Raw genomic sequence first — 14,107 nt, 5'->3', positions numbered from 1 at the left:
TAACTACCTAAATAATCTAATGTACTGAATTACTAGTATATATATATATATATATATTATACAAAACAAAACATGGACAATAAGTCTATACACTATGTATAGAAGCACAGAACTTCTAAAATGAGGTATCACCTATGAAAAACTAAATATTGCCTATTTCACATTAAAAGTTCAGAGCCTGTTTATCCTAATTGTTGTTTTTATGAAGATGAAAAGTCTAAGCAGTATTTCACCTCATTTAAGGGTAAGTTAAATATACATATTATTATTAGTTCTCCAATGTACTGTGTTAGAAGTTTAAATGAATGTGTTGCATTTTTGATTGCTGGATGTCATATTTCTTCATTCAAATGTTACATGACCACTTCTTGCCTGTCTAAAATAACATTTAGTCAATGAGGTCTGCAACCACCTTTGATCTAGCTTAAAGAAAATATACACACTTTTTAATAACTTTAAAGTTAATTAACTACCCCAAATTAACTGTAAGCATACCATTTGTTTCACCTTCAAGTTAGCATATTATATAGCCTAAAGATGACATACACACATATATATTTAGCTAGAAGTTAGCACATCAACTTATCTCAAAGATAATACTGACATACCTACCTAGCTTTGATAAGATTTAAAGTTCAATCCACAAATAATATCAACACATTTACCTAGCTTTAAGAAAGTGTAGAATGTAATGCATAGATAACATCAACACCTCTATGTAACTTTAAGAATGTTTAGAGCTTAACTCTTAGATAATAAAACACATCTACCTAGCTTTAATAAAATGTAAAACTTAACCCAAAAATTATGTAAACACAACATCTGTTTAACAAGCCATAGTTGATGTACAAATAGCCTATATATTTCAGTGGCATAAAATCAAATCGTGGTAACTATCACATAGCACATACACATCAAACTAAATCTGATAAGTATGAAAGCAATAACAAGATTTGTACCTGGTAGAGAAGTACTGGACGAGCTGTTATTCATATAACTGGCATTGCTGTTGGCCACAGAACTTGGAAGAAGTGTTGCCACACTAGGTAACAGATGTGGAGTTCCTTGAAGCAAAACTGTGGCCATAGTCTGAAGCAAGATTTGATGTGACAGCAATCCAACAACTAAACTGCGGAAGGGTACCCTTTGAAATAAATACAGCATTACACTTGAATAAATTTCTATACTAAAACTTGTTTTCAAATTATAATTTCTATCTTGCTCAAAATAACAATCAACAGTTAAGTTGAGAATTAAATTTTACTGAATTCTACTCAACACAGTACAAACCTAATAATGAACATTTCTGGATTGAGAGTACTTTCTACATCGGGAGGATGCAGCAGAAAGATGTATGAACGTTCATCATCAATAGTAGATTCATGTGCACCAGTCATGGGATTAACTCGCTGACAGTCGAGGAAAAATACCTGTAGACACATTTTGAGTAAATACAGTAATGTTAATATATGTTTCACACAGAGAAGGTATTTTAACACACATGTTAAACCAGGGCAACAATGAGGGAGAATCCCATCTGTTACACAGTACTTGCAAAAATAAGTTTAGAGGCAGATCTAAACATCTACATACATTTTTTTTTTTACCAAACTGAATATAGTAATATAACAAAATTTATACAGACGATTGTAAGATATCCAAGACAAGGAATCTTAAGTGTATGCAAAGAAACAATACCACATGAAACATCTTACATTTAAGAGACTCGTGATGTAATATTATAACTATCAAATCATGCATGATAGTTTGCTCCTTTGAAAAGTTTCTGTACATATATTAAAATCAGATGCTGCCATTGTTTCTACTACTGACTGAAAGACCAGGAAATAGAATAAAGAAAAAATGTTATTCAAGCTACTTTATAAGTGAAAAAAAAAAAGCATTAATATCTAGCACCACATAGACTTATCAAAGGTTTCAACTCACATGGAAGCCCTTTGCAAATATCACATTCCTCCTAATCGACCAGAATTTTCAATTATTCTGGTACACTGAGCTATGTATTATACAGGAGCACTTTATAGAAACTAAAGTTGGCCTATATAAACAAGTCTATAAGTGAGGCCTCATTTAGAGTACTGTGTACTGTTTTGGGCTCCCTTCCTCAAGAAGGACACGGAATTGTTGGAGAAGATTCAGAAAAGAGTCACTAAAATGATACCTGAGATGGTGGGATTGTCCTATGAGGAGACCAAAATATTTAAACTTGTTTTCTCTGGAGAAGAGAAGGGTCAGAGGGGATTTGATTGAGGTGTTTAAGATTATTAAGGGTACTATAATATAGATCCATCAAACTTTGTGTTTAACAGTGAAAACAATAGGACATGGGGTCATAAAATCATAATTTGGCAGCATATGAGTCATCTGCAGTTTAGACAGTATTATTTTTCAAACAGGGTGGTTGGTTTTTGGAATTAGCTGCCTTCAAGGGAGGCAGAAAATTTAACTGAGTTCAAGAAAAGATTGGAAGAATACATGAGTAGTAAGGGATGGTTATAGTTGGGAGCTGGAAGGGACATCCATGATGGGCTAATTACCTCATTTTTGTCCCTTTAAAGTTCTATGGGAAAAAAAACAATAGAAAATAATAGCAGAAAATCATTCTGAGCAAAAATGTACAATTCTGAACACAAACTTTTACACTAATGAGTTTCAAATGAAGGATTCCAATTTGAAAAAAAATATTTCACAGTTCTTACCTGATGTGCAAGCTGCCTAAGACGTTCGGACTCAGCAACAGTGCAGTCTCTACGTGCAGCGACTTTTACCTGACCAATGTCTCCATAAAAGTTTTCAGAATCTGTATGAAAACATACCATCAACTGTCGCACACTCTGCAAGGTGACCCTAAACGCCCTCTGGAGGTGGACACATACAATAGTCCACAGGTCAGGTGTAAAAACAGGAGCTGCACTTGTTATAACATGTCTGAAATTTCAAGCGAGATAATCTGTACTAGTTCATATTTAAGTATATTTCTAAAATAATAATTAGCTGTATATTTCATATTCTAACATTATCAAGAAAACTAGTTAGATGCAGCTAATGAATAGAGTGAGAGAGTCAAATATTACATTCAAACTGATGGAGGATTGACTACAGCCTTGAACATGCTTGTTTTAATACTTCCTATTTTACCAATTTAATCAACTACTTGGGCCAATACAATGTCCTCATATTAATTCTTTATGGATACGAGAGAAATTAAAGTATACAAGGTTTCAGTACTTTATATCAAAACAATTTTGAATATGTAAATTAGCAAGCCACATGACAACCACAGTGGATATAAAAGTCCACAGTGGAATAGAATGTACAAGAACTACATTTTTACATTGTTTAGCATTTTGTAGGTAGTGTGATGCCAACAAAAACTGATCGCTTTTGAGAAATACATGTAACAGCCTTTTCCAACATAAAATATTCATACACTCGGATTATGAAAATGTGTTCAGATCAGGGATTTAATATTTCCAGGATGGTAATCTTCCTCGTTCCTTGAGGGGATAGGAAAAAAAGAAAGGAATAAGCTATCTGAAACAAGTTGTACCCCAGAGGTGGTAAGCAAACTGTAGCATCTTGTAACATGTGAGAATCCCTACGAGTACAAAAGTCAGTGGCAAAGGTTATCCACATGTCACAGGCAACAGTATGTAACATAACCAAGAAAGATGTTTCTCTAGAAAAGTGACAAACACAAGTTGCTTCCATGATGCATCCAGGAAGGGAAGAACAACTGTATTAATGGTACCTAACTATGGAACTATGTGGTGACACACAATAATATTATAGGTACATCTTGAGAACTACAACAGGTCTCATACTATTTTCTACCAGTCAATGAGTGAAAGAAACTTCCAAAAATGGTACATGGCACATTATGACACCTTTTTGAAGATATTCATGATCACAGTTGGACACTACACCACGGACAAGTTAAGAATGAGAAGAGTGGATACAAAAATCAAGATGAAGTCTGCTTTTTATTAAACCAATGTTCTAGACCTTATGTATCCCATAGAAATACTGATTTTGTATGAAAACAAGGTAAATAGAGTATGAGTTCACCAAGATAAAGCATCCCATCATACCTCCCATGCAACTGTTGCATACCTCATCAAGCAGCTAGTAAATGAAATGAGTATTCATGCTATGCCATATGTAGCCATACTGGTCAAGTTGCTGACTATGGCTTTCTGTATGATAAGTCTGTTAAAATGGTTACAGTAAACCACTTAAGCAAGAAGTTTCATTTGCTCCATCCCTGTACTACTTTGTCTCAATCCTGCCTCACTCTTACATGACATTCTAAGAAGAAAATATAGTTTCTTTCCTCAGTCTCTTGCTGCCATAAGTACTTATTGTATCATTTATTGTACCTTTCCCTTCTGAGAAGCTTACAGTCTACTAAAAGGTAATGGGATTGTTTCAGTACCTCCTGAAAAGGACGTGAAACGGCATCCTTCCTCACTCAAGCACTGGTCCCAAAACAGTCTGAGTGCAAGTATATAGTTCTGTAACAGGCAGTATTCAAATACTCGTAGTTCTGAAATAACCTGAATGTACAAGTTGATACAGCTTTAACAGCCACAGTCTCAAAGTTTATAATCTTGATACAGGATACAATATAACTGAGACTTCAGCCATCAAAAATCTGATATTACCTGATCACAAATGGTTATAGTCTTGAAGAAAAGAAAAAGCCTGAAAGTACTAAGCCATAATATACTCCAAATGGAAAAGGATATAGTCCTAATGCAACTTAATGTAAAATGTTATAAACTTAATACAATATGAATAGCACAGGCTATAGTTCTGATGAAATCTGACTGACTTTATAGAGGAAATGACTTAATTGAAATAGGTTTTAGGGATGTGAGTTCTAGGCTGGCCCACATGATGCTGTTGTGTCCTTGAATAACCCTTTATCCCACTTGTTCCAGTCTACCCAGCTGAGTGAAGCTGCAATTAATGGCATCCAGTCCAAGGTGGATGAATCACCATTCTCATACACTTGTAACCAGAGTTTCAAAGCACCAGCTCTATGTGTCTTGCAAAGGCATGGCAAAAATTTGTTTCTTTTAAACTTTTACCAGTTTTAGTTCAAAAGAATACAGTCCCTGTCCTAAAAAAAATCTAAAAAGAGGGCCGACAATCACAGTACATACTAAATGTCAGAACTGAAAATCCCAATAAAATCTGATTGAAAGACATTATAAGTTTGATACAACCTGACTTTGTAAGGTAATAGTTCTAAAATAACTTTAATTTAAGAGATTACAGCTTCAACATACAACATGAACAGTCCTGATATAAACTTGAGTTGTCATGATAAAAATCTAAATGAAATAAGTTAGTCTTGGGAAAGTCTGAATGCAAAATGTTGAATCCTTAATCTGTCTTGATTGTAACAGTGGAAGTTGTCACATCACCTCATGAAAAAACCAAAAACATTTTAATCTTTGTATAGCGTTGCTTTAAAGGTTACATTACTTCTAGAACCTGAATTCAAAGGCTCATACACTCAGTCCTTGCATAACCTGAAGGGTATGTTTAAAGTTGTGACTGAACATGAATGCTGGAGGTTATTGATTTCATACCTAAAGTGATAATATTATACTTCATGAAACTGACAGTCTGAATGAATGAGGTTATTGTTCTTGCCTAACAAAAGCACAAATAATTATAAATAATTAATAAGTACTATGAATGTCTATAACATTTACAGTATAAGCATATCGCACAGTTAGATATTCAAAAAAATATTTAAAAAATGTTAGGAATTTGATTAATCAATAATCACCCTTATGTATATTTGTCAAAAAATGAAGTTCTTCAAGTTAAAGGATCTTAGAGCAAAGTTCCACTCACAAGATGACTGTAATACCATAAGCCTAATAATAATGTGCACGACAAACTATTCTACAATGTAATTTGCAAGCCGCGTATCTCGTATCTAAACAGAATGAAGAGATAAAATGTTCAAATCCTACTGATCAAAATGGTCTGTAAAAATCACCCGTTATCCAGATTATGAAAAGCAAAAAAGAAGCAATAGTAGAAATAAATTTAATATAACAGCAGGGTGAAAACGTAAAAATATTTGACACACACACAATTATACTTTTATAAAATGTTACCATGGTGATGTAAGTCTCACATGAAAGGGTTTAATTGCAAGTCCTTGCAAAGTCAAAGCTGTTAGACTTGAATATTTTCCCTCTTTTATAATTTTGAGGAGTAAACGAGCCTCGGTGTTAATTCTCCACTTACAAAACTCTGCTATATGCAAATAAGGACGTGCACGTCTTGTTACAAAAAAAACAAAACAAAAACAGACGTTTCCCTTACGCAACAACGCGTTTCTGATTGCACAGGCCAATATATTGTAGTCTCTGGGGCTTAGCACTCACCTTAACTTCTTAGCGCAAAAAATATATGTAATTAAAATAATACATTTGTTTTTCATCACGATGACAAAGCAAAATATGTAAAAATATTTCGAATTCAGGAAATCACATGGTGGAAACGATTTTTCTTTTTTTTTACATTTTTCATTTAAGTTATTACATAACTTGATAAATTACAACATGCCCATATTACATATATATAAACACCGTGCCATATAATAAGAGGTCACGTTCTTCTGGTTAGAGAAGCCCTTGTGGGAGAAGAGACAAAGGAAAACAGGGGTGTAATATTTACCAACAGTTTTACTTGTATTATTTACGCTATTGACGTCTTTTTTCTTTTTGAAGTGCGTGTGTATATCAAATTAATTTTCTCGATTTTCACACGCCCTTAAAATCCAAAGTTCATCGTTACTTACCAGAAAAACTAAGACTTAACTGTGGAGGAAGGATTAGTGTTTTAATTCAGTGTTCGCTTAACGCTAAACAAAGAACTGTCTCTGGATATCTGTCCCTAATTTTGAACAAACAGACTAAAGGAAAGACAACTAGTGAAAAAACTCCGTCGTCAACACTTGGGTCTACCCTGTTTGATGGAATATTGGGATTTCACGAACATCAATCTTATAACACATCAAGGCCCTAAACTTAGAAACACGTTTTTGCGACAACAGTCCACGAACAATGAATCTTAGGATTCACAGTCAAAGCACGCTAACCACCAGGCCATTCCCGGCCTTGCAGGAGAAAAACAAACAATAAACGAATGAAAAAACTTACCATCAATCATAACAAACAAGAATGCTTACAATGCTATAAGAAATAACACAAGTGAATAATGATTGAAAAACGTAACTTTGTCTTCCTTGAAAAACAGTTTATCTCCACACACAAAAAACTTTAAAAATATTACAAGGGTTTTGTTTATTTTTCTATAGCTCTTGGACAACAACTAAATGTTACTAGCTTCCTTTTCTTTTTTTGGTTTTACATAATTTACAAAAAGGCTAAGTCTCGTTTGTCTAAGTAACTTTGAAATTGGACGCCAGTCTATCTGTCTATATAATATCATTATTAGTTTGTGTGTTTCCAAAGCCTTGAAATCCTATAAAATTAGACATTTTCTTGGCACATATGTATAGTGGTAAAATAATAAATATGAAACACATCAATATTAAAATAGTTTATTCGTCTACATAACTGACATCGATTGAGGTCGTTTGCCTAAATAACTTAAAAACCAGTTGGGAGTTATATAATTTGTCTGTCAAGATACAGAAATGTTAAGAGTAGAACGCCGTTTTAATATGTAATTTTTTTTAAAGTGAAAATTGACACCTAGATTCGAAACTGCGGCACTATATTTGCCAAACAGATACTACAACAAAATGTAAGTATCAGCTTTCGATTGATTAATTAATGAGAAGGGAAGTTAGCAGAAGTCTTAAACTCTTGTCAAGTTCAGAAAGATTATATTTTATAGTACTGAAAAGGACAGAGACAGATTTTGTATCTTTATTTTAAGAATTTTCGCGCAAAGCTACACATTGCTGTCTCTAATTCTGAACTAACAGACTAAAGGAAAAGCAGCTTAGTCAAAAGCACCAATCGCCAAAACTTGGGTGCTCTTTTGGCTATGTTGACGTATCTTGGGAAATGGCTCCATTGTTTTCATTTAGTTATATTATTTAAAAAAAATCAATCTAAGAGTCGTTACTACGGGTGGCTGTGGTAATTTGGTCATTCTTACCAATGCTTGTTAGTAGTACCCAATTAAATTATTAAACAATCTTTTTATATCACAGGAATAATGGTTGTGTTTGTACTTCCACGATAGCTGTCATTGTCTGTGTGTGTGTGTGGATAGCCTGTTAACCAAACGTTATGACTGAGTATAAAAGGTTCGATGTACTCTAAGATGATGCGTTCCAGATATACCATACGATGGACTTAATGGTCTTTATACTGTTGGAAATTGTTGTCTGAATGATGTGTATGATAAGAACAAAATCCCAGCAGCCAGTGTTAGGCCTTTTTCTAGTACAGTTGGACCTAATTTAATTAAGATGATAAATTGAGAATTGACTGGCCAGCGATTTCTCAACCCCATGGAACACATGTGGGACAGACATCTACCAGACATGCTTGATCAGCAGGGCAACGTTTTGGTAAAGGAAAGCGGAAACATTTCCTCAAGCCTTATCCAGAACCTCAAAGGAATTGCATCAACTTTGAAAACTCCTAGTTTTTGACATCTCTAAACCATGGTGTTGCTAAAAAATACCCCAATGCCCATAGTTAAATGTTACCCGTTTTTATGTTATTAAGCACAAATATGCAATGTGGGTTATCTGTGCTGTGCCCACTGCAGGAATATAATCCCTAATTCTAGTGTTATAAGATCTCGCGCTTATTGTTAAGCCACAAGGGGCAACTGGATGCTGTTATAAATTTGTCTTAAGAAGACAACAGCTTCCACTTTTAATAACAATTTGTAAGTTATAACTTAGTTACTCGCAAAAATATATCTAATTTTATCCATTTTAAATTTGAAAAAAATGGTTAAGAGTTGTTTTACTTCATGAAATTGGTCAATGGTTGGCTTTTTGTTAACGTAACTGACAAAAGGATTAAATGTTTTTTTTATCTATATCTATGTAATTGGCAGCGTATACTGGAGAGATTTAGCCATTTTCTGCAATAAAGTTAAAAAACGAACTTTACTCTCCAGGTAATTAAAAAAAAAATTGTCTTTCTATTTCAACTTACGGCTCGCCATTGTGGTTTCATCAAGATTTGTAGAAAAGTTTTTCAAATTATCTGGACAATAGAGGTCGCGTTTTCTAACTTTTTGTCGAAATTTATCGACACGCCTATAAGAAAGACTAAGGATTGGTAATACGGTTAAATAAACCTTGAAACGTTACTAAACAAATGGGTAAAATTCGGTCAATCTCGAAGTTTAGCATTGCAAGTCCTAAAGTTCGGAGCTAAGCTACCGGGGACCAAGCGTTTTCCTTCTAGATACCACACTGCATTTTTTTACGGTTATTTATTTACTTACCAATATATGTTTGAGTGATAAAGAATACAAAAGGCTTTTTATCTAGTCATATAATTTGATAAACGGTTTAAGGACTCTTTATCTGAATCGTTTGTTTATAGAACACTAGGAAGACGGGCTAAGTTATCGACTTGTCAGTCTTTCAGAAGTAAATGATAATTTCCATCAGTATATATCATATGGCAAACGACACTATGAGTGATTAGTTGTTGTCTCTGCATAACTTGAAAAGTTAGAGGGCTGCTTATTCATCAACATAACTTTGAAAACAACTAAAATATGTTTTTTCGTCTGTTTACGTAACTTGGAGAACGCTTGCGGGTTAGACATTTATTTACCTGTGAACCAATATTTCAAAAATGTTATTTGTTTTCCTTACTCGTCTATTAAATAAAAAAGATTGATGGGTTGTTTGCTATATACGATCTAGATAAATAACATTTTTTATGTGATATTAGCAGAGAATCCATCGTTGCTCGAATGAAAATGGCTTTAAATATCCTGAGTTGTTTTGCACACACAAAAAATCAAAATGATTTCGTTATATAACTAAAAATTTTGATTAAAATCAATAAAAATAACAATGTGCAAAAACAATTACTGAAGTTATTTTATTCAAAGTAAAACCAGGTTCATTGCTCCTGCTTCTTGCATGTGTTTGCAAAAATAAACTTCCCTACCTTTTGGTGTCATGATTTCTGCTGTGTGGTCAAGTGTCGTTTGCAGTGTTTTCTGCCGTTATTATCGTTCCAATACAACGTAAATGAAAATTTACCGATACCAAACGTTTTTGCAAAGTCATCGTATAGCTGATTCTTGCGAGTACACGCAAGCAAAGCAAAAGGAATTGCTAAACCAAGCCTATTTAGTTGAGGGAGTGTGCGCACATGTTGGAGAGAAAGCACCAGCCTTCTTCAATGAAGGGGTATTAAAGAGTGGGCATATATGTGTAGAAGACAGTGGGGGGGGGAGCACATTTTTTTTTACTCCACGAAGTTTTAAATCGTTTTAACACTTAATTAATAATGGATAGAATGATTAGGAGAAGTCCTCACACAGACGGCAAACGTAAATAATAGCCCTCCTGATCATACATTACCAAAAAAAATCCGCCACATAGCCCATGTTACATTCCGCATAAAATTGTATCTGTACACTGAGTTTGTAGATTTAAAGATGTGGCCGTGCATAAAGAACAGACAAATATATGTACACATACACACACATTCGCGCTCAAATAGGTACCAATTGTCTGATCCTATGTGTTTTTAACTATCTCGAATACACCTTTAAAAGCAACACTTCAGACAGATATTCTATACGAAATTAAAGCTTGGGTAAAACAAATCATTACAAGGTGTTATTAGGTTACGATTTCTCACACTTACCGTAATATCTCATCTTTCATATAGCCTCATTTGAGTGACAAAAACTTTATGTACCGAATCAAAGATTTGTACACTTCCATTAAGATTCAAATGTGATGAATCTATACATCTACAGATGTAACTTGAAATAGACTTTTCCATTTTCTAAAAAATTAAAATATTTTCTTGCTCAATCATCATTACGATATTAAACACATTTTACAAAGTGCTTAATTAGGGGAATCGCAGCTTTTACACTATGCAGGGTTAGTTAAGTTGTACAACAATGTTGAATTCCATTTATAATAATGTGTTGAGTTGGTTTAGTGACTTTTTAAACAACGTTGAATCCAAATTAAACCACTACACGGTTAGTTAAGTAACTTCTACAACAATATTGAATCTCAATTACTGCAATGAGCAGTGTTGGTTAAGTGACTAGTACGGAATGAATAGAAAATACAAATAGGCACTTCATTAAAGAACCTGAAACGAACAAACAGTGGATGGTCTTTATGAACGGTTTCCTATTATATTTCACTGTATGTTTAGAATTTCTTGTTATTTTTAGCGAGTTAAAGTTGTGTGTGTGTGTTTACGTACATATTTACACTAGTTATAATTATATATATATATAATCATCTGATATTACACTATTTATTCTAAGCCATTTTATAATCGATAATTTACACAAAATAGGTCTAAAATCACATTTAGTTTCTTCCGTGATTGTAAAGTGAGCCTCTGAAGAAGTCTTCATGGCGATATATTATGCCTAAAAATAACATAGTTAATCACTAGACAATATTAAACTGGTAAGTTTTCTCCTAAGAAGGGATTGCTTAGTAACTACAGAACAGTGTTGTGGCTGGGAACTTAGTCCAGCAATAGGTAGAGGTTGTCTTAATATATATTACAATAACACAGAATCAGTTTTAAACAATGATATTCAATCTTTCTATTTGATACATCTTTGGTTGTCAACAAGACATTCTTAGAGTATCAATGATATATGCTTTATAAACCATACATCATCATCATCATATCATCAAATTTTATTCCTCCCTTTAATCTTCTGTTCAGCTTTATACCTATTATTTCTCCACCTTATTTATATAGTCGATTTTTTTTTTTCCAACTGAGCTCTATTTCATTTCTCCGCTGGCAAAAAGTCAAAGAAAAAACAAGATTTAGTGTTATCGTCGTCGTGACCAAACTAGTACCAACACTGACAAGGAGAGACCTCTGGGACGTCTGCTGATGATAGTTGTTACGTAATTTAAATCGTTCCGCTTTCCTCCCCCCGGCCCAAGCGGCATCCTGTGTTTAATCACTGCCCAACTTGCCAAGTATAAAATGTAATTATACTGAACTTTCGGTTTTTCTTTCTACCAGCAATAAATCGATATCTATTTAACGTATAAGTAAGTTTTTAAGTATTGATAGCCTCACCAATAACAATAATGATTCATGCTATGTCAATTACAGTTCATACAGCACGGAAAATAATGGGTAAAGTCTAAAAGTATATTTGAGTTCGTAATAGGTCTTGACCACATTAGATTTCTTGTTTTTTTAAGGGGGGAAGAGGGGGTTATATAAATATAATCAAAGCATGGTTCACTAAGCCAAGTGATCACAATCTTGTTTTTTGTTGAGTGAAAAATCCTTGGCTAATTAGAGTTTTGATATATTTAATTGTTCTTTTTGATAACAGTCTGTATAGAATATGTGAATTAGTCATCCTCCGTCCATATGGCATTCATGCCTATACATTACTCATGACGTTTATTGGCAGATCGTGCCCATCATTATCAAGCGTGCTGCACGTTTTAGACGCAAGATGCCGCTGATGATTATTTAAGCGAATTTAATACTTGCTTTCTAAGTTGTGGTAATTACGATGACGACAGAAAAATATACAAGATTTATACGTCACAGCATCAGAATAGTTTATATTCTAACCACAAATCTGTTGCTTTTATCATATTTATTTCTTTTCCCTGCTCTATCGACCGAAGAACGCTTATTTTCGAGTAATTTTTAGACCGTTTCTCTCCGATTTGATAAGCAGTACGTGATAAAAATTGGGCTAACCTTTCCTTAATATATTCCAAACTTTATTTTGCCTCCAAACTGGGAACTATTTTATGTTAACCTCATAAAATCCTTAAGCACAAATTTAACTTTCACCGAATAATGCAAGTTTAGAATACAACGAATCAAAATGCCCTAGAGGATGCCTTCACTTTAGTCATAAGTCACGGCAAGTACAATTCATCGCGGGAGCTGAAAAGTTTTGATATGTACAGTATAACCTCGCCGTACAACAGGTCGCTAATTGTTCTATAAGGAACGTGTATGCTCCATTGCACTTTTGGAATATTTTTAGTTCAAGTATAAGCTCTGTTGTTGTATATATTACGTCAACTTCAGCAATCATTTAATTTCTTTGATTACCGAGTTGTTGCGGACGGAATTTCGTGGCTAAAGAAGAACTGTTGTTAAGGGAATAACATCAAGAAATTCTTGCTTTGGCCGGCGTTACAGAAGTAAAAAATAACTAAGGAATGACCAATATAAATTCTTAAACCGTTATTTGACAGAAGTCTGTGTACATGTCCACTTATAATTTGTAAAAATACTGGACCGACTGTCATCAAACCTGACATGTACCCTTACGACCTCTCCAGGGAGTGACACAGGGGAATCGCCGTTCTGATCTGCAGCCCTTATGTCATCTCCTGGAGAGCCCAATGTACGTAAGCTAGTTAAAAATAGTAAAAACATTCAAACTACGTTTAGTTTTGGAATTTGTTCTTTGCTCGCTGTTAATATTATTTTGGCCACTCTCAACATGACAGATCATTTAGAGTTCCAGATACATTATAAAAACATTTACTCAATTTGAGTAATTTCTACTTTCCTAACATTTGATTATTTCAAACAATGTAAAACTGGCTGATAGCTGGCCTGTGATAAGATGACATAAGATGCAAACTAACTTACGGGAAGAGTGTTACAAGTTCAGATAGGTATGTTACAAAAAGTATATACAATATCGCGCGCCGGATATGACGTATTAACAGACGTTTTTTAGAGGGAAATGTAGAAAATGCTGTTGTGCCTTAAGTGATATATCTTACTATTTCAAAGTTAATAACCAAGAAATTTTCAATTCAGCCTTTACCGAACTGAACAAAAAATACCTCAATCAGATGTGATAACACATTATCTGTTGAAAC

The 14,107-nt window shown here is 33.8% G+C and overlaps 1 protein-coding gene across 2 annotated transcripts in view; it reads right to left on the bottom strand.

The window, feature by feature from the left end:
- The window catches only part of LOC106477510 (brefeldin A-inhibited guanine nucleotide-exchange protein 3-like), a 128,862-nt gene that overhangs the window by 5,664 nt on the left and 109,091 nt on the right, over positions 1–14,107 (bottom strand). For both annotated transcript variants that reach the window (XM_022381466.1, XM_022381467.1), the window contains exons 31-33: positions 2,721–2,949; positions 1,291–1,430; positions 960–1,144 (exon numbers count right to left, since the gene is read on the bottom strand). In XM_022381466.1, coding sequence (XP_022237174.1) covers positions 960–1,144; positions 1,291–1,430; positions 2,721–2,949 — 554 coding nt within the window. The remainder of the gene's footprint in view (positions 1–959; positions 1,145–1,290; positions 1,431–2,720; positions 2,950–14,107) is intronic.

This window comes from Limulus polyphemus, unplaced genomic scaffold, assembly GCF_000517525.1.
Source record: "Limulus polyphemus unplaced genomic scaffold, Limulus_polyphemus-2.1.2 Scaffold166, whole genome shotgun sequence".
NCBI lineage: Eukaryota > Metazoa > Arthropoda > Merostomata > Xiphosura > Limulidae > Limulus > Limulus polyphemus.
This window is presented reverse-complemented; position numbering and strand designations above follow the sequence as displayed.